At 32.0% G+C, this 21,734-nt stretch overlaps 2 protein-coding genes across 2 annotated transcripts; both read left to right on the forward strand.

The window, feature by feature from the left end:
• Positions 1 to 1,822: 1,822 nt before the first annotated feature.
• On the forward strand, positions 1,823 to 3,596 carry LOC127114553 (peroxidase 39). Its single transcript, XM_051046619.1, has 4 exons — positions 1,823 to 2,154; positions 2,341 to 2,532; positions 2,615 to 2,777; positions 2,914 to 3,596. Exons 1-4 carry the CDS (start codon positions 1,945 to 1,947, stop codon positions 3,321 to 3,323), a joined length of 975 nt encoding a protein of 324 aa, XP_050902576.1. The 5' UTR covers positions 1,823 to 1,944; the 3' UTR covers positions 3,324 to 3,596.
• Positions 3,597 to 7,346: 3,750 nt separating this feature from the next.
• On the forward strand, positions 7,347 to 8,086 carry LOC127114554 (uncharacterized mitochondrial protein AtMg00810-like). Its single transcript, XM_051046620.1, has 2 exons — positions 7,347 to 7,496; positions 7,721 to 8,086. Exons 1-2 carry the CDS (start codon positions 7,347 to 7,349, stop codon positions 8,084 to 8,086), a joined length of 516 nt encoding a protein of 171 aa, XP_050902577.1.
• Positions 8,087 to 21,734: the final 13,648 nt, after the last annotated feature.

A 21,734-nucleotide genomic window follows, 5' to 3' on the forward strand; every position in this document is an offset into this window, starting at 1 on the left:
TTAAGAATGGGTTTTTCATAGTTGTCAACCAAGACAAACAATAAATCATTGAATATTTATCTTGATGACAACATTGAGAAATTATTTCTAGGAAAACAACTGCAACAACACAACAACTACAAAACAACCGTAACAACAATAGAAACAACAATAAAATCAACAACAAGAATAATATAAAATAATGTTTGGTTTAGGGAGAAATATAACTACATAAATGAAAAATTAAGTTCGGAGGTAGAAACAACGACAAAGCCATAAATTTGAAATTTTGAGGATAAAATTTATAATTTTTTTATATTAAAAGTATAATATATTATTTATAAATAAATATTATAATTACTTTTTAAAACTTTTATTATTTTAAAAATATTAAAGATTTTCTTATTTCCTAATTATAAGTATACAATATTTTGTCTTCACAAATCAATGGACAGTTCATAGATCATTAATTTCTTTTAAATAAAAAAAAATACACTATCAAAAAGATAAGATAAAAATATTCAGCACATTAAGAGCTTTTTATTATTTAGTAGACGATTTTGCAATATATTTTGAAACAAAATAATCATGCAATATACACTTACAGTCTAACACTACTTACATTATAAATTAATGTATAATTTTAGTGGGGCATAGGCCTACGTCTTGAAGGTAGGTAGTTCCATCCCTGCGTGATGCTTTATATATAAAAATTATTGTAACTTTTTTTCTCGGTTTTACTAAGTAAATGAGATGAACGATTTTTTATTTTAATAAAAGAATTTCATGATTTTTCTAAAAAAACAAATGAATAGGTGATATATTTTTTTAACTAAAAGTTAAAATTAAAATTAATTAATCTTATAAGACGCTTAATAAAAGTGAATAGGTGATATATTTTATCTCAATTCAATTTATTCTCTCTTTTATTAATATATTAATTTGTCATAAAAAAAATGCCATCTTTTATAAGTTATCCATTATCCACATTATCCATCTTCGTATGAACTTGTCAGACTTTAACATGTTTAAGCAAGTTATGTTGGTCTTGCTACACTATTCTCTCCGTAATACTAGCCATAATTCTCTCTTTTTGTAGTTTTGACTTTTAATTTTAAATGTTATTATTATCATTCTAATGCAGATAGACATAGACAAATCCACATGCCTTTAGATTCAAGCAATGCAGAAAATTATCTATACTACCATATAGTTTTCTCCCTTCTCATTTTCTACACCAAAAGGCAAAAGAAAACCAATTCATGATTAGTATTAATTGACTCTAATTTTGTTTACAAACTCATGCTATTTGTCTTCAACGAGTATTTTATGTGTTAATAATCATAATGATTAAGATTTACAACTGTTATTCACCTACTCTATAATAATTCATGCATTATTGTAAAATAATAATAATAATATTCCATGCACCATGATCCCATTTTTTTTCTTATGAACAGTTTCTTCATAATATGTAATTTATTGAGCAAAAGGTGATGGCTCATGTGTGTGACAGAAAGATTAAAGCCATCAAAGCCTTATCAAAACTGTTAAGTCAACTTGTTATTTTAAAATTATCAATAAAACTTGTTTCTTAGAAAAATAAATAATTTTGCTGTTAAGATAGACACATCAATTACATATATGTTAACCACCACCGCAAGAAACTGCTAAATCGTTAAAATTAGTTTTATACAATTGGAAGCTATAAGGTCCAAAGTAGAAGGTGAGACATAACATGTAAAATAGATTTAATTGACATTATTACCCAAAAAAGTTTATGATAAAAAAATGAACAAGAACGTGGTAGTGTAACACAAACTTAGGACTATAAATAACAAGGCATTGTTTGGTATGGAAACAACAAGGCAAATGAAATAGTTTCTTACAAAAAAAAGTGTGTTAGCTTTTTCATATAGTAATTGTGGCAAATTAATATTTAACATCTTTGCTAATTACTTGAAAATGGGAAGCCAGAGTTACTTTATGGTTTTAATTATATGTGTTGTAGCAATAATTGGATCAAGTGATGCTGAATTGAAGTTAGGTTACTATGGTAAAAGCTGCCCAAAAGCTGAAGAAATAGTTTTGAAGTATGTTCATCAACATATTCCTAATGCACCTTCACTAGCAGCTGCACTCATAAGACTACATTTTCATGACTGTTTTGTTAGGGTATACAACTTTTCTTCTTTATGTTTATGCTTTACTTTCATATATTCATATTTATATTTAATTACTATGAACCATTTACGCATATACAGAATATGATAGGTAAAAGTCACGTTAAATATATTTTTTTCAGAAGTGTCGATGGTACAAAATTAATATATAAAAAATGATTTTTTATTATGACTTTAGGGGTGTGATGCGTCGGTGCTTGTGAACTCAACACAAACCAATCAAGCTGAAAAGGACTCGATTCCAAATCTCACGCTTCGAGGTTTTGATTTCATTAACACTGTAAAGAGTCTTATTGAAGCCGAATGCCCCGGTGTTGTTTCTTGTGCTGATATATTGAGTTTGAGTGCTAGAGACTCAGTTCATGCCATTGTAAGTATTCATTTTTTCCATTCATGTCATAACAATTCATGACAAATTTCTAGTGAGTTATATATTTGATATGAATTTGCAGGGTGGACCTTATTGGAATGTTCCAACGGGTCGAAGGGACGGAACCATCTCTAAAGCAGCAGATGTTTTTATCACCCTTCCTGCTCCTTTTAACAACCTCACCACTCTTCTAACACTCTTTGGAAATGTTGGACTTGATGCGAATGACTTGGTTTTGCTTTCTGGTATGCCAATCATTATGTGTTTCATGCTACGAAGCTTTTATGAAACATTAACACAGACACAAGACATAGTTACGCTTTTTCAAGTGTTAAATTGTTAACTGAACTAACCTAGTTATCAAATTAACAATTCTTTCAGGTGCTCATACAATCGGTGTTTCTCATTGTCCATCGATTTCAAACCGACTATATAATTTTACCGGAAAAGGTGACCAAGACCCGGATCTAGATAGTGAATATGCTACAAATTTGAAAAAATTTAAGTGCAAGAATATCAATGATCAAACCACACTTATCGAAATGGACCCTGGAAGTCGCAATACATTTGATCTTGGTTATTTCAAACAAGTAGTTAAGAGAAGGGGTTTGTTTGAATCAGATGCTGCTTTGCTTAAAAGTTCTACAACAAGATCAATTGTTGCACAACATCTTCAATCAAATGAAAAATTCTTTACTGAATTTGCCAAGTCTATGGAGAAAATGGGCAGAATTAATGTTAAGATTGGGACTGAAGGACAAATTAGGAAACATTGTGCATTTATTAATTAATGATTGAGTATCTTCTTTGTTTGTCAAATTTTTTTTGGGAGTATTATTATTTATGTCATGTCAATGATTTGGTTGTTTTCATATTTATATGGGAGTATAATTAAGTGATTCCTAAGTTTGATGGGATACATGGTTTTTAGCGGGGGAGAAAGTTTCTTGGGGCACACACAACTTAATAAAATATGAGGGGAAATCGTCTTGCTCCTTTGTGTGTTCAAAATGTACTTTTTTCTATGATTAAAATAATGATATTTATTTATTCATGAGGTTAAAGGTAATGTTATCAGTGTAGAAAAGTATTACACTGACATTCAATTAAAATATATATTTTTAAATTATAATAGTATTTTAAAAATAAAAGTATGATGTGACGGAATACACGGGTCTCATTGATTGACAGTATAAAAATATTTTACTCTGTCGTGCATATTCCCATTTTCTCTTTATTCATTTGTAATTTTTTAATCCTTTTGTAAAATATAGGTTTCTTTAATGAAATCGAAGCATACAAACTTATTTAAATTATAAGTTATTAAAAAAATGTGAAAAAGAGATTAACTTATAGAACTACGTTTTTTAACTAGATCACGTAGATTTGGTTAGATATTACTATTATTATTATTATTATTATTATTATTATTATTATTATTATTATTATTATTATTATATTATTTTATTGTATTTTTGTAAGAGTAGCATATAATACTTATACTTTGGTGTAACCTTTATTCTATAGTTTTTGCTCATTCTATTGAAATCCTAAGTTAAAGGGCATTTTTTCTTCTCTATGTTTCTATGTGTTTATTATTGTTAACATGGTATCAAAGAGTTGAGTTTAATTTTGGAAACTACTACCATATATTTTCTATTGTTAACGTTTATTCTATTATTTGCATCACGTGTAACTTTTTCTTTGTTGCAAGCTTTTCCTTTGTCATGTTACTGTTTATTCCGTTTGGACACGTTTTCCTTGTCATGTTACTGCTACATATCAATTACTCTTGATACAATTGATATGCATACATACCAATTCTATTCTTGGATATATTAATTATTTTGGAAGTGCGACAATTGGCAAAATTGGAACTTTTGTTAAAGTGATTATTATTTTTAGTTAATTTTATTTGATACTTTATTTAATTGTGGTGTTTTGGTTATATCATAGTTGATTACAATGAGTAATGATAAGGATGATGCTCTTTAGTGTGTTAGTGTCCAACTAAATGGAGAAAGTTATTCTTATTGGAGTTATGTAATGAAAATAATTTTGAAAGGAAAAAGGATGTGGAATTATGTTGGTGGAATCTCTGTTAAACCTACAGATAAAAAGGATGAAGCAAAATATGCAAAAGAGTTGGAAACATGGGATGTTAGTAATTCGAAGGTTCTTATTTGGATCAATAATTTTGTTTCTCAGTCAATAGATGTGCAACTAGCAAAATACGATATTGCTAAGGAGGTTTGAGACAATTTGAAACGTTTGTATGTTCGATCTAATTTTGCAAAATGGTATTAGATGAAGAGTGATATTAGAGCTCTCAAACAGAATAATATGACCATTCAGGAATTTTATTCAACGATGACTAATTTGTGGGATCAATTGGCTCTTATGGAATCAACTGAATTGAAAGTTGTCAAAGTGTGCACTGATCAAAGAGAAGAGTAACGGTTGGTTCAATTTCTGATGGCACGTAGGGATGATTTTGAGGACCTTCGTGAGGGTATTCTGCATTGTAATCCTCTTCCTAGTGTCGATTTAGTTTTCAATAAATTGTTGGTAGAAGAAATTAACTCAAGTTCCACTCTAATTTGATTTCAGATAAATGAGTTCTCTCCACTCCTCAATTTGCTTTTTCTAATCCATTTCACAAAGGAAAACCTCAAGGTATGGTTGGACGTGGTATTGATGAATGTGCTTTTTGTAAGGAGAATGGTCATTGGAAAGCACAATGTCTCGGGTTGAAAGCAAGTAAGAAAAATTTCAAAAGTCCATCATCCAATGTTGTTGTTGTTGATCCTACAACCATTGACTCTGGTTCTAATCATGTATATCCATCTGAGACTACTTATAAAATATTTGATATTACAGAGCAGCTCTAAAAGCTTCTTGCCACTCAGTCACATGCCATGTCTGCCTCCTCTATTAAAGGTTTGAACTTTTCTTGTTTGTCAGGTATATATCCTTCCATGTGAATTCCAGACTCAGAAGCATCAAAATATATGTCATACGATGCTAAATAATTTGTGTCTTTGAATATTGCACCATCTATGTCAGTTGTGACTACAGATGGCACTCATATGCCATTAGCAGGCATTGGTTCTCTCTCCACACCTAATTTGTCATTTTGTGATGTTTATTATATTCCTAACCTCACTTTAGATCTTGTTTTTATTAGTCAATTATGTGATTCTAGTTACTTAGTTATATTTTCTTTCACTTCTTGTTGTGTGCAGGATCCTCATTCCGGGAGGCTGATTGGGACAGACCGTAGACATGGACTTTATATTTTGAATGAGTTGAGAGTTCTAGATACTGCAACCTCAACCTCTAGTTCCACGTCTAATTTATTATTCTATTTTCATTTTAATTATTCGTCTTCTAGTTTTTATTTATGGCATTCCCGTCTTGGACATGTCTCTGCTTCTAGATTAAAGCATTTGGCTTCTACTGGAGCTTTAGAAAAGTTACAAATCAGTGATATTTCTGATTGTTGTAGTTATAAACTTGCTAAAATTTCAGCTTTACCATTTAGTCAAAGTGTTTCCATTTCATATGCACCGTTTGACTTAGTTCATTATGATGTATGGGGTCCATCGCCGCTTATTACTAAGGGTGGATCTAAACATTATGTTTCATTTATTGATGACTATAATTGTTTTTATTTGGTTTATCTTATGAAAAATCATTCTGAATTTTTTGACATTTACGGTTTGTTTCATGCTATGGTTAAGACTCAACATAATTTTGTTATAAAGTGCTTCAATTGTGATTTAGGTGGTGAGTGTACATCTAATAAATTCTCTGAATTTCTTGCTTTTGATAGTAAAAATAATCAAACATATTGTACTGATACTCCTCAACAGAATGGAGTTTCTGAAAGAAAACACTGTCACATTATTGAGACTGCTTTTTCCCTTTTGTTGTATGTTTGGGTTCCTAGTGAATTTTGGAGTAAAGTAATTCTTATTGTTGTTCATGTTATTAATAGAATCACATCGGGTTTGTCTCCTTTTGAAAAATTGTATAATTATATCCCAGATTATTCCTCTTTGAAAGTGTTTGGTTCTACTTGTTTTGTTCTTCGCCCACAAGTAGAACGTAATAAGTTATCTTCTCGTTCAACTATATGTTTTTGTCTTGGTTATGGGGATGGTAAAAAGGGTTAAGATTGTTATGATCCTAGTGCAGGGAAATTGTATGTTTCCTGTCATGTTGTTTTTCTTGAACACATTCCTTTTACTCTCTTTCTTCTAATTCTCATATTACTAACCGTTCAAAACTCACCCATATCGATCCTTTTGGTCATAATGATAATGTTTCTGGTGATTGTAATTTTAAGAATTACATGACTAATACTACTGCTACTCGAGATAATTACATCCCTTTTTTCAGCTACCCAAGAACTTCATGTGATTGTTGATCCTCCAACTCCCCGTTATCCCTCTCGTGAACGTAAGTCTACTCAATTTCCTGATTTTGTCTATTCCACTTACTCTGCTTCTTTTGCTTCTTTTCTAACCTCTATCCGAAGTTTGTTTGAGCCCTCTTCCAATAAAGAGGCTATTATTGACCCTCTTTGGTTGTAGGTTATAACATAAGAACTTTCTGCTTTGCATAAAATAGATACTTGGGAATTAGTACCTCTTCCTCCTAGAAAACGTGCAATTGGGTCTCGTTGGATGTGCAAGATCAAAACTAAGTTCGATGGGTCAATTGAACACTATAAGGCATGTTTTGTTGCTAAGGAATTCTCTCAGTAATATGGTATGTATTACGAAGAAACTTTTTATCTTGTTTCTAAGATGACTACTATACGCATCCTTATTGATGTTGTATCTGTTAGTCAATGGTATATTTCTCAAATGGGTGTTAAAAATGCTTTTCTAAATGGTGGTCTTCAAGAGGAAGTTTATATGGTACCCCCAGAAGGTGTTTCTCATAATCAAGGGGAAGTGTGTGGGTTGAATAAAGCTCTATATGGTCTAAAATAAGCTCCACGAGCTTGGTTTAAGAAGTTTACCACTTTGATTAAATCTATTGGGTTTTACTCTAGTGATCATGATTCTGCTTTGTTTGTCTAGACCATTTGTCATGGTCATATTTTGCTCTCATTATATGTTAATGATATGATTATTACATGTGATGATATGGTGGAATTAATGATTTGAAATTACAGTTAGCCGAACAGTTTGAGATGAAGGACTTAGGAACTCTTTGGTACTTCTTGGGAATTGAAGTTGCTTACTCTCATAGAGGCTATATTCACTCTCAATCCAAGTATATTGTCAACATTCTTGAACATACTCGCCTTTCTGATACTAGAGTAGTAGATAGTCCTCTTGAGTTGAATGTAAAATATGATTCATCTGATGTTGTTCCTCTGTTAGATCACACCTTATATTGTACTTTGATTGGAAGCTCGGTGTACCTTATAATTACTAGACCAGATATTACTTATGTTGCTCATATTGTTACTCAATTTGTTGTCTCTTCTACTACAGTGCATTGGGAATCCATTCGTCGCATATGTCGTTATCTTTGAGGAACCCTGTTTCAGAGCCTTCTCTTCCCCTCATTGTCCTTATTGGAATTGTATGCTTATTTTGATGTTGATTGGGCTGGCGACCCTACAGATCGCAAGTCTACCATAGGGTTTTGTATCTTTCTTGGAGACTCTCTTATTTCTTGGAAGAGTAAGAAACAAAATATTGTCTCTTGTTCTTCTACAGAAGCTGAGTATCGTGCTATGACATCCACCACTACCTAATTAGTTTGTTTGCGTTGGTTACTTTCTGATATGGGTGTCATCCTTTCTGAACCAACTCCCATGTATCGTGATAACAAGAGTTCCACTCAAATTGCCCACAACTCGATCTTTCATGAACGTACCAAACACATTGAGATTTATTGTCACTTCACTCGTCATCATCTTCAGCATGGGAAAATTACTCTATTGTTTATCTCCTCTGCTTTACATATTACTGATTTGTTTACGAAGATGCATTCCATTAAATAATTTCGTTTTTTGATTGACAAACTCTCAACGCTTCCTACTAATGCATCTTGAGTTTGAGGGGAGATGTTAGATATTATTATTATTATTATTACTATTATTATTATTATTGTTATTATTATTATTATTATTATTATTATTATTATATTGTTTTATTTTATCTTTGTAAGGATAGTTTAGAATTCTCCTAGCATATAATATTTATACTCGGGTGTAAACCTTATTCTATAGTTTTTTCTCATTCTATTGAAACCCTAAGCCAAAAGATCTTTTTCCTTCTCTATGTTTCTATGTGTTCACTATTGTTAACAGTTTTAACTTATTAGGCAAAATTGATGTACTTAGGCCAAGTTAAGTTACTTGCATTACATTAATAACTCATCTTTGCAATAAAGCCTATTTTAAGACGTTGATTTTGTAATAAAGAGTATATAAAGACATTATTCTATCAATGATAAGTTAAGGACATTCCATTATACCCTAGGTTGGCCATGTGCAAGTGTAGCAAGTGCTACAACACAGGGTCCTAAATTTTGAAGTGCCCCAAATTTTGAAAGGTTCAATTTTTTTTCATAAGTATTAATAGAAATAAATAAAATATTATAATAGAAACTCAATAAATAAATAAAAATCTATGATAAAAATCCAATACATACAAAAAATGAGATTGATCAAAACTCAATAATTATAATTAAGTATATATTTGATTAATACATAATTGTATTTTTTATTTGTTTTTTTTTAATTATTATAATTGCATTTTTTTTTAAAATTTAGGTCCATTTTTGAAATAAGAACGGGGCCTCCGAGATGATTGAGCCGACCCTAACAATCATACCCAACAAAGGACATGTGACGTGTCTCTCTCTAACAACAAAAATAAAAAATGTAAAGGATTATCTTCATATTCTCAGTACTATAAATATACCCTTTTTACCTCGAGCGTGAAGAGGATTTTACCTCGGTCATAGAGTTGGACTAGCGAAGAGTATTATGAAAACCTGCAACCTTATATTTCAATATGAATAACCGAGGGGATAAGTGAAAAGGTCATTGGTTCGATCCACAAAAACAATACTTTTTTATTTTCAAAAAAATGTAGCGCGCAATATACCTACCGGTTTTTGTTTATAACCGAGGGAAATATGGCCCTATATACATTCAATTTTGTTAATAACCGAGACATATAACCAATTTTTTTTGCTTTAAATCCAATCGATCACTTTTTCACACAAAACTTACATGATAATGTGACAGAATCAAATAATTTATATTTTATACCGAACATAAGACAAAATACCAAATTTACATAATTTATAAAACAAAATGTAGAATTCTTATAATACTTATAATAATATTTGGGATACACAAAACCTCTACTAAGAGAACCTATATATATTTTGACATATACATATTTGCACCTATAAGGACAAAACCTATATACAATGCTAGTTTATAGATGTAAATTAAGAAAAACTAGTGTTTACGAGATTCATGATAATATAGGAAGACACTGATTCAACATGATCGGATGTCATCTATATCTTCTCCTGAGAATGGTCTTTGTTGCTAAACCCATATAATTAAAAAAAAATTATGATAAGCTAACAACAATTAACTTAATTATACATAAATTACATGTATATGGATATTTAATACCTTAGTCCATGAATTGATAATGCATCTTAAGACAATATTAAACATATGTCTCATCACATAGTATCCACATTCATAGTCGTTGGATTGTTTATGCGACTACAAATAATTTTCATATAGTTACTAATCAATACACACAAATCATAAGTAATACATTAGCGAAAATAAAATAATATCAAAAAGGACAAGTAATTACATGTGGTTCTATGAACTTTGACCTTCTACCATATAGATTACATTTCAAAAAATTATATCCCTCAATAGCTCTACATGTCGGTAAAAACTAAACATGAATAAAAACTACTCAAATGAATAAAAACTATTCAAAACTAAAGGTAAAATTTGAGTACTACAAATAATACAACTTATCCTCTTAAAACCTTTTGCATATCTTCATCAAGATGATAGTGTAACGAACATAGCATAACTACATTATTTTGCTTCGAACATAAAATAATTAGTTGTCAATGTTTCCTACATAAACACTCAGGATAATTAATAATGTGTATAAAATGCATTTATAAATTAAACCATAAATTAAATCATATACTTACTTATGGATAAACGGTTCCATGTAACAATCTTTATTTTCTTTAATCAACTTGTTTTGTATGTGCATCATGATAGTGTTTGTTGAATTACCTTGAAATTAAATATTCAATGGATCCGTGAAACAATACTTTTTCAATTTTCTTTCAACAAACATCTCATGCAAGACCCTAATTAAAAGTTAATACAAATGTCAAAACTTTATGTTAAAGTATGAGAACAATAAATATAAATTGAAATCACCGTAAGAATTATACTTATGAGCACCACAATTGTATTACGGGTATGTCTAGTCAATCATCTCCCTTCAAAAATTCCACTAGACAACTCTTATGAAGCATATATTCTTGTGTTGGTTCAAGAAAAGACACCTTATTTCAAATAAAGACACGGCCTAATTCAGAAAATTCAAGTTTTTGTTAAAAAAAAGTCCTACTCAAAAAATTTCAAAATTTCAACATTTAAAAAATAAATAGGTTTTTTATCTTTCATATTCCACTTCTTTACTATAAAAATAACATAATTAGGATTCCTTATTTTTTTTATATGTCATTGCTTTTGTCTCTACAAAATTCTTTTATCTTCTCCGATTATTTTCATCTTTGCAAACCATTGCTTCGGTTTTCATAAGTTATCTATGAATATCAATTATCATGTTTAAAATTTATTTGAAAGTGTTGAAAGAATTTTTATTGTTTGATCTTAAATAAACATAAATTTTGCTTCTCATTTGAAGCTCTTTACAAATTTTCCTCATAAATTATATTATTATATTAATATAGAAAATATATATATCCGTGTCCATGTCCTATGATTTTTACATTAGCGGGGTCCTTGTGTCCGTGTCGTGTCATGTGTCGGTATCCGAGTCTGGGTTTCATAGGATCCTGACAATAATACTATTTTATTATGTCTATCAAATAGATCGATGTCGACTCTTACGAAATCCAGTAATTTTGTCTCATTTATCGGAAACTTTTCCAATCTAGTATTAACACCAGTCCCATTCCTTTGTAAAGCCAGTCAGATTCCCATTTAATTTGGTCCAAACTACTGATTCAGATTTTAAAGCACTACATAACAACTATCTTAAATCGGTTACAATTTTTCATATTTTATAACGGGAGATTTTACTTTGTTATTGCACTTTGTTACGGTGACATTGTATTCTTCTTTTTATGGTGAAAGTTCTGCATTGTATGCTTATGCAAGTTATCCATAACGGTATATACTTATCTATCTGTAGACACAGTTTTGACTTATGATATTAAAATATATCATTGTAATGCATCAACATGGAAATTATTTTATACCTATATTATTTTTTTAAAATGTTTTTACTTTACATCATGGATACACACACATATTATATTTCCTGTACATGTTATTTTCAAAATATGTAAACAGAATAAATTTATTTCAATTCATTACTACTTACATTATTTGGCCTGTCTTTTAAATTATATATCAAATCGGATAGTCAAAACTCTAAAGTCCAAATTAGAAATTATTATTTAGATTATTATATTTTTATTAACTGTTTTGACCCTAATTTAAGTTAACCAATAAGGCTTTAACAATAATAAGATTAAATTATCTTATTTTATCATTTGAAATCAATTATCCTATTTTATTTTAAACACTTTTGGTTGCTCATCCTCAATTTTAGTTTTAAATTTTTTTAAAGTATAATTTTTTAAATACGTGTCACATTTTTTATGATTTTTAATAATGTGGCATGGACCGATTTTTATTTTTATTTAATAGGTCTTTTTTTTTACTTTAATCTATAGTATAAAGAATTATATTAAAAAAACAAAAAGAATTAAAAGTAATTTAAATTATATTCATACCATTTAAATTATTATTTGCTATGGTAATAATTTATTATTACATTTAAATTTTAAAACTAAATGAATTAAATTACTATATTTCAAAAAGAAAAACAAAATTATATTGAATTCATTTGGTGTATTGTTGATCCCTCATTTATTGTTTGGACATTCTTTACCACCATTATAACACTAACTCATATGTCAAACTTAACTCATTTCAACTTAAAACCCAAGTAATTTAAAGACAGGAACTTATGTATGATTAAACAATGGTTTTAGATCTGTATTTAAATTAATAATTGAAAATAAAAACACTCTCTCACATCTTCAACATCATCAAAGATCACATTTATGAATCAAAATTGAACATCTAACATCAATACAAGTTTATGAATCTAATTCTGAACATGTATAAAGCAAAGTCAATTTCATTAAACATCACTATCCTTCCCACCACCACTACACCATGATCAATCTAGAAAATACATTCTTTCATTATTCTTCTTCACCACTATCATTACCATTCACCAAAATAGCAGCTTATTAAACACATCATCAACAATACCCACTATTAGAAAAGCAGATATTAGTGTTGTAGACGCTAAAAGTTCGAAAATAGACACTTATATGAGTTTAGCATCAACTTTAGCGTTGGTGTCGGGTCTTGGGCAAAATCTCTAAAGTTATGATGTAGTGTCGGCTGAAAAGAAGTCATGGCTAACCAGCCTCGGCTAACCCGAGTCTAAATATACGGTAACAGTGATCGACACTACAATATTCAAAAGGTAAAAAGTCAATAAATATGTGTAGCATCGGTCAGGCCGACTCTAAAGTCAACCGAGAAAATTCAACAAATATGTGAAGTGTCGAATAGGCCGACTCTAATATTAAATAAGAAAAGTTAACAAATACGTGTAGCATTGCATAGGTCGACTCTAAAGTTAACCAAGAAAAGTCAACAAATACGTGTAGCGTCGCCCTAGCCGAATCTAAAGTCAACAAAGAAAAGTCAGTATATGTTTAGCATCGGCCCAAACAACTCTAAAATCAACCAAGAAAAGTCAATATATACGTTTAGCATCGGCCCGACTGACTCTAATGCAAACAAAAAAAAGTCAATAAATATGTTTGGCATCGACCCAACCGACTCTAAATTCAATCCAGAAAAATCAATATTAACATTTAGCATTGGCTAAGTCGATTTTAAAGTCAACAAAAAAAATCTAATATTAACGTTTAGCGCCTCTATGCCTATGCCCTCTGATCTGGTCCCGGAGTCGGAGTCGGTGTCTTCGGTGGCTACACCGAGAGGGATTGTTTGGATCTGACATGTGCCATAATATTTGGGACCACCACATATGTCCATGTGACACCTTATCCTCTTTGACTCCTTTGGTGAGTTTAATGTTTCAAGGTCTTTATAAATGCTTTTAATGCTAGCTCCACTTTCTATGTGGGACTATTTGCAATGCATTTATTGCCATTAACTCAATTGCCCATGTTTGTCATATTGGAACATACCCATGACAATTATTGTTTATAATTTCCAACAATCTCCCACTTGTTCTAATATGACAAAACTAATTCCAGAAAATGAGATATAAAAGTGTTAATACAGTTAGGTATCTTTCGATTTAAAACTTAACCTTAGTGAGGATAACACAAAGTTTAATTGGAATATTAGGTAGTAATACTTTTAAACCATTAATCCATATGATTAGACTGACGTTACCTTACACACACTCTTTAAAGGTTCTTCCTCTACATATCTCGCTTAGTACTTATTTATGGCCATATGCTATCATGTTTCATGAATTTTTCATGAGAGAAACTCCAACTCTCACTTTTAGACGACATCATCTCGAAATTCACATAGGTGAAGTTCATGTTATATCCTTTTTCATGAGATACTTTTCCTCAGTTATGAACTTCATTAAGAGGTTTTGAAAATCCCAACCCTCTATTTAAAATAGTCAACATTATTACCCAATGTCTGACTTACATCTAAATCAACGACTTGTTGTTACCCATTGAATCTTGAAGTTAATATTCTGTTAACATAAGATTGAGTTGTCGCCGTTGTTGGAACTCTTATTCAAGGAATTTCAACCCCGTGTCTCTCGAGGTTGTTTTTACTAAGTCTTTGCCCGGTGGTTTAGTAAATGGATCGACCAAATTATAGCTTGTTCGTATATAGGTGAGTGAAATGATTCCATCCTTAATCATTTTTCTCACAAACGAATGTCTAAGTCCTATATGCCTGAACTTTCCATTATACACTTCGTTGAATGCTCTTGCTAAAGTGGTTTGACTATAGCAGTTTTATACTCCTAAAATAAGTTATTAATTTATCCTTATCAACTATTGGTATATTTGAATTAACATTAATAAATAATTAGAAAAGAATAAACTAAAAATATTAATTAAAAAATATAATTGAGAGATAAAAATTTAAATTGTATTGGTAAGATGAAGTGACCGGTATTAAATGTGACACTTATTTTAGAATAAAGGGAGTAATTATTATTACAAATAATTAATTACTATGATAAATAATAATCAATTTATCTTATATGTAATAATTAGTTATTAATATGACAAAAATAATAATTTAAATTATATGAATATAATTTAAATGACTTTTTTTTCCTAATATAATAATATATTTAGTGATTAAAGTAAAAAAAAAGACTTGATAAATAAAAAAAAATACTATCATGCCACATCACCAAAAATATACCATCTACTAAAAAAATTATACTTCAACGTTTTTTAGAACAAAATTGAAAATGAGGAATTAAAACAGTTTAAAAATAAAATAAAAGACTAATTTTGATATACAAAGAAAACAAAACTATAATTTAACTTATAATAATAATAATAATAATAATAATAATAATAATAATAATAATAATAATAATAATAATAATAATAATAATAATAATAATAATAATAATAATAATAATAATAATAATGGTGTTATGTTAAGTTTCATTAATTAATTCTTCTAATATACTTTTTATAATTAATTTTCTGATTTGATCAAGAAGATCAATAAATGAAACATGACCATTCAATACTATGGTTTCAAGCTTAAGACACTTGGCATATCCCTTTATTGCATATTGGATTCAAAACTATATATGTCTATAAAATTTTATTAATTAAAAATAGTTTGTTAATGAGATACATTAAAAAAATTTGATATAGTTTTGTAATTAAATTTTATCTACATTATGATTGAATATTTCTTCCATTTCACCCTTTTTTTTTCCTTTGTATTCTTGCAAGAGAATAAATTTTATTTATTTTATTATCAGAGAGATTTCTTTCGAAAAAATTAAGAAATTGACGTACTCCATTATCATTCATCATTTAGAATATTTTATTTAAATAATCATCTTTTTTAAAAAAATTTCAAAAATGACCATAATTTAAAAAAAATTATAAAAATGAGCACTTTTTTGCCATAAAGACACATGGGCGCTACCCTAGATGGCGCCTACCCTTTAGTTGGAGGGCAAGTCGCCACTAGGAGTGGCGCCTACTCCTAAATGTTTTTTTTTTAATTTTTTTGCTTTTTTTTTAATATGTTTTTAATTATTTTTAAAAATTTTTAAAATCTTTTTTAATTTATTTTAAATTTATTAATTTATATTTATTATAAATTATATTAATTTATATTAATTTATATTAATATATATATATATATATAAATAATATTATTTATAAGATATATATATATATATATATATATATATATATATATATATATATTAATTTATATATATTAATTTAATTTATAACTAAATAATATTATTTATAAATTATTAAAATATATTAATTTATATACATGTAAATAAATAATATTAAGTATATATTTGTAAAATACACAAGATATATATATAAATATATATTAATTTATATATATTAATTTATATTAATAAACACAATATATTTATATTAAAATAATACACAAGACAAATATTATAAAGTTTAATTAAAATGCATTATTAATTTGGGATTTTTTACATATTATGCGGTCCCTGGTACGATTCGCACGGGGGAGGTCTAACTACTCGTCTAGATGGCTCACGTGGTGGTGGTGCTTCTCTATTCCCACCCCTAGTCCTAACACGTCCCCTTGCTCTTTGCCGTTGTGGTTGGGTCGAAGTCCCTTCAGTGCTGTAGGAAAGGCGGGTGCCCTCTGCGCCCTCAAAGCTTTGTCTCGGTGGGACAAACTGACTCCTGTTGGATGCGCCCTCGAAATGTGGCCTTTGGTAGTTGAGGGTTGAATCGGGTTGGCTAAAGAACAATGTCTGTTGTGGTGTGTAGTAGTCTTGTTGGTAATCCTCTTGTATACCTATGTCGGGGCTAAGTCGAGGACTGGAAGAGTCCGGGACATCGTCGTGATGGAAGTGTTGGGATTGGTGTTGGTGGGGGGGATTGAGTTTGTGGTAGGTGTTGGGACTGTTGATGGTGGTGGGAATGTTGAGGTTGGTGTTGGTAATCTTCATGATATTGGGGTTGAGTTTGTGGTATGTAGTGTTGATTTGGTTGGGGGGTGGACATGTGTTGTGGTGGTTGTTGTTGGTAATACGGTGGTGGTGGTTGTTGTTGGTAATACGGTGGTGGTGGTTGTTGTTGTTGGTAATATTGTGGTGGTTGTTGTTGTTGGGAATATTGTGGTTGTTGTTGTTGTTGGAGATATGGTTGTTGCATTCGGGGATCGTCCAAATAGAACGGGTCAGACACAATCATTTATGGATTTGTATTTGCTCTATACCAATCCACATATTCCTTTGTCGGCTTCATTTCGTTGGGCGCCACCGGAAATTGTAGAACATAGTGGGCACGCTCTTTCCACATTTTACGGAACTCCTTTGCAAATGCCTTCCAATTTTGGACATACCACTGGTGGCTGACTTTTTTAAGATGTCAAGGTTCCAAAGACATTGGGGGGCCTGAGATTTCTTGATGCATTCCGAATTGCAGTTTGACACAGTCACTTTGGTGCATCTCCATAGTGGTGAACCGCATGATAGCCGTTTTTGCTGTCCAAACAGCTGCATCTTCGGGGTTGGGTTGATGTTCCAATCCCAAATATGGTCTCCAAATAAACTGCAAAGAAAAAAATAAATATGTTATTTATTGAGAATGCTTGATATTAATAAATTAGTTAGAAGATGAATGATTTAGTGGTAATACATCTTGTGCTCGGAGACGATCCAAGAGTTGACGATAAAATATTATTTTATTTTTCGGGGTAAGACTGTAATCTAGTCCAGTTGCAATGAACCTAAACAAAAAAAGATAAATAATATTATTTACAAATATTTATAGAATAAATATACAAAATGAAATAACATCATAAATTTACTTAGTTGCGTAGGGGAAGGAGTAGACGTTAGGATTTTCGGGGGCTAGCCTCGGCAATCTCCACCACCCCCATGTTTGGAGCAAAAAAGCACATCCAGAAAATGTACAGTGGTCATTTTGTGCATTTTTACACAAAGAACTATATAGGAAAGCCAATACAGCAGAACCCCAACTATACGTGCTTATTCTATCTATGTCCTCGAGCAAACTCAAGTACATAAAGTTTATGCTATTTCCCGTGCCTTCGGGAAATAACAAGTTCCCAAATAATAACATAATGTAAAACTTTGTTTTTATTATTTTTTCTTGTTCGGACGAATCCTCAGTCAAAATTATAGCGTCGTGGTAGAATTGGAGGCTCGATAATTTAATACCCTGGCCCCTTGCTTTCGCAGATCCCTCACCCTCGACTAGATCTATGCCCAATATTTGAACACATAGTTCGTTGGGCTGTTGAACATTTCCAGTCACGGGCTTACCATCTATTCGAAGACCCAAAAGCATGTACACGTCCTCTAGTGTGACGGTACATTCACCAGTTGGTAGGTAAAAAATGTGTGTCTCTGGTCTCCAACGTTCACACAAAGCAAGAATAAATTTCACATCAATTGTGGCATTTACCACATGCATAACATGACCGAACCCCGCACGCTCTATGTAAGGTACGCACCATGGGTCTGGATAAGCCATAGGGTGTGAACGTTGACGAAATTTCTTGGGATCCTTTAAAAACAAACAATATAAACAATCATTATATTGGAGTTTTAAAAAATAAATTATAAACATACGAAAGAGGCAATGTTCAAGAAAAACTTACGAATGAGGCAATGTTCGCCCTAGTGCCTCTGTGTTCTTGGCCCATGGTAAGAAGAGACATGATTGCAATGTAGAACGTAGGTTTGTTGATGAAAAGTTCGCCGGTGCTCTCTGAAAAAAAGTGTTAGTGGATGATGAAAATTTTCAAGAATGACCTGCTATTTATAACCGTATTCAAATAGTATGAATATGTAAAAAAATGGACACGTGTAACGCATGTAAAAATTTGACACGTGTAATGCATGCAAAGTTGGCTGAGAATCTTGCAGGCTAGGTGGAGCTGCATGCATGTCTTCACATAAGACACGTCTACTGCATGCATCAGTAGGTCAGGATAAGACATGAACTCGCCACTCTAGGTGGCGAATACATTGAAGTCTTGTCTTGTCTGAGAATCTTGCAGGCTAGGTGGAGCTGCATGCATGTAATAATTTTGACACGTCTACTGCATGCATCAGTAGGTCAGGATAAGACATGAACTCGCCACTCTAGGTGGCGAATACATTGAAGTCTTGTCTTATCTAATCTTGCAGGCTAGGTGGAGCTGGATAGGCATGCGTGAGAATCTTGCAGGCTAGGTGGATAGCCATATATGAGGTCTGATGAGGAGTTAAAGAAGGGTGACCAATTTCGGACCAAGGAAGAGTGTCTGTTAGCAATAAAAAACTGGCACTTGAAAAACTGTGTTGACTACGATGTTAACAAATCAAACCCGGAAAGATACGTTATTTTATGCAAAAACCCGGAGTGTGGGTATAGGTTGATGGCATCGTACAAGAAGAAACATAATGTGTGGGTGATAGGGTCCACTTCTCAAGCTCACACTTGCGTCAACACAAACATGGCACATGATCATCGCAAACTTAGCCATGATATGATCTGCCATTCCATAATACCTCTTGTTGAAGCTGACCCGTCACTCAAGGTCAAAACTATTATCTCCCATTGTGTTGCTGTTTTCAAATATACACCGTCGTACAGAAAGGCCTGGTTAGCGAAAACCAAGGCAATTGAACTGGTATACGGTAATTGGGAGGAATCATACAAACAACTTTCGCGCTACCTGGCTGCACTACATTTGTATTCACCTGGGACAGTTTCTATAATGGAGACCTTGCCGGCACAATCCCCTGACGGAACTCGTCTAGAAGGTAATGGAATATTCCATAGACTTTTCTGGGCATTCCGTCCCTGCATCATCGGTTTCACATTCTGCAAGCCGCTTATTCAAGTCGATGGAACTTGGCTGTATGGGAAATACAAAGGATCGTTACTGATGGCGGTCACACAAGATGGAAATTCTAATATTTTCCCAATAGCCTTTGCATTGGTAGAAGGAGAAACGGTTGTTGCTTGGAGTTTCTTTCTTAAGAATCTCCGAACGCACGTGACTCCACAAGCTGACATCTGTGTGATTTCTGACAGGCACGCTTCCATAGAAAGTGCATACAATAATCCAACAAATGGTTGGCATGACCCCCCGTCTACGCATGTCTACTACATCAGGCATATTGCTCAAAATTTTATGCGGGAGTTCAAAGATAAATTCTTGAAGCAAAATTTGATAAACGCGAGGTATGCATTAAACCAACCTAGATTCCTATACTACCGCCGGGAAATAGTGTTGGCAAATTCTGATGTAGGGAGGTGGATCGATAATATTAACAGAGAAAAATGGACTAGGTCATACGACGATGGGGTGAGGTGGGGCCACATGACAACAAATCTTGTGGAATCAATGAACGACGTCTTTAAGGGCATACGTAACCTTCCGGTAACCGCTTTGGTGAGTGCGACCTATTTTCGGATGACAACGTTGTTCGTAACAAGAGGCAAGCGTTGACATGCAGTGTTACAGACGAGTCAAGTGTATAGTGATGCTTGCATGAAGTTTATGAGGCAGGAATCTGCCAAAGCCAGCAGCCATCGGGTTACGGAATTCGACCGCCATGGCCACACTTTTAGTGTCAAGGAAACAATTGACCACAACCAGGGGCTGCCCAGACAAGAGTATATGGTCCTAATACCAGACTGTTGGTGCGACTGTGGTCAATTTCAGGCCTATCGTATGCCTTGTTCCCATGTCATTGCAGGGTGTTCACACACCCACTTTGATGCATTGTCGCTAGTGTCTCCCATCTACAAAGTTGCAACATTGCTAAATGTATACGACAATCCTTTTCCGGTGGTAGCATTGGAGGCATATTGGCCAGAGTATGACGGGGAAATTGTTTGGCACAACGATTCGATGCGGCGGAATAAAAATGGTCACCCAAACAGCAGGCGCATTAGAACTGAAATGGACATCGCAGAGAGAATGCAGAGGAAGTGTAGCATATGTCGACAACTGGGACATAATAAGAACAAATGTCCATATCGTGGATCTAGTTCCACAACATAGTTTTCATATTCATAACTCTGTGTACCAATGCTATTTATCAATAAAGTTTACTTTTTATTCCAAATAGAAGATGACATTGGAACAACAAACACAAACATCTAACATTAGAACAACAAATACTAAAACAAAAACAAATACTGGAACAAGAACAAGTACTAAAACAAGAACAAGTACTAGAACAATAACATATACAAGAACAACAACACAAACAACCATTAAAATCTAGGAAATTACAACAGTTAACACTATGTCATCTGATCCATGCATCATTTGGATGCAATCAATGTCGCTTTCAACTTCAACCCACCAACGTACCGCTTCTCCAGTTTCAAATGAGAACCTTGTTCTAAGCCTCTGAATCATTCTGATGACTTCACCAGGTTGGTAATCTCCCTCTAACAAAGACATCAAGGACCTTTTTAGTTGGTCCAACGAACGGATGTTCCAAAATTTCATCTCCATTGGGGGTTTGACAGGCGAGAAAATAACATGCCCATCCCTTTTTAAGATTACTGGTTCAGGATCCGGCCGCCTTGATGAT

This window comes from Lathyrus oleraceus, unplaced genomic scaffold (assembly GCF_024323335.1).
Source record: "Lathyrus oleraceus cultivar Zhongwan6 unplaced genomic scaffold, CAAS_Psat_ZW6_1.0 chrUn0570, whole genome shotgun sequence".
NCBI classification, from domain to species: domain Eukaryota; kingdom Viridiplantae; phylum Streptophyta; class Magnoliopsida; order Fabales; family Fabaceae; genus Lathyrus; species Lathyrus oleraceus.

Excerpts from the sequence above, each read along its gene's own strand:
- LOC127114553 (XM_051046619.1), top strand. The coding sequence starts at position 1,945 with ATGGGAAGCCAGAGTTACTTTATGGTTTTAATTATATGTGTTGTAGCA. Across the intron at positions 2,155-2,340 it reads TTCATGACTGTTTTGTTAGG|GGGTGTGATGCGTCGGTGCT; the intron begins GTATACAACTTT and ends TTATGACTTTAG. Across the intron at positions 2,778-2,913 it reads TGACTTGGTTTTGCTTTCTG|GTGCTCATACAATCGGTGTT; the intron begins GTATGCCAATCA and ends CAATTCTTTCAG.
- LOC127114554 (XM_051046620.1), top strand. The coding sequence starts at position 7,347 with ATGACTACTATACGCATCCTTATTGATGTTGTATCTGTTAGTCAATGG. Across the intron at positions 7,497-7,720 it reads TTTCTCATAATCAAGGGGAA|TTAGCCGAACAGTTTGAGAT; the intron begins GTGTGTGGGTTG and ends TTGAAATTACAG.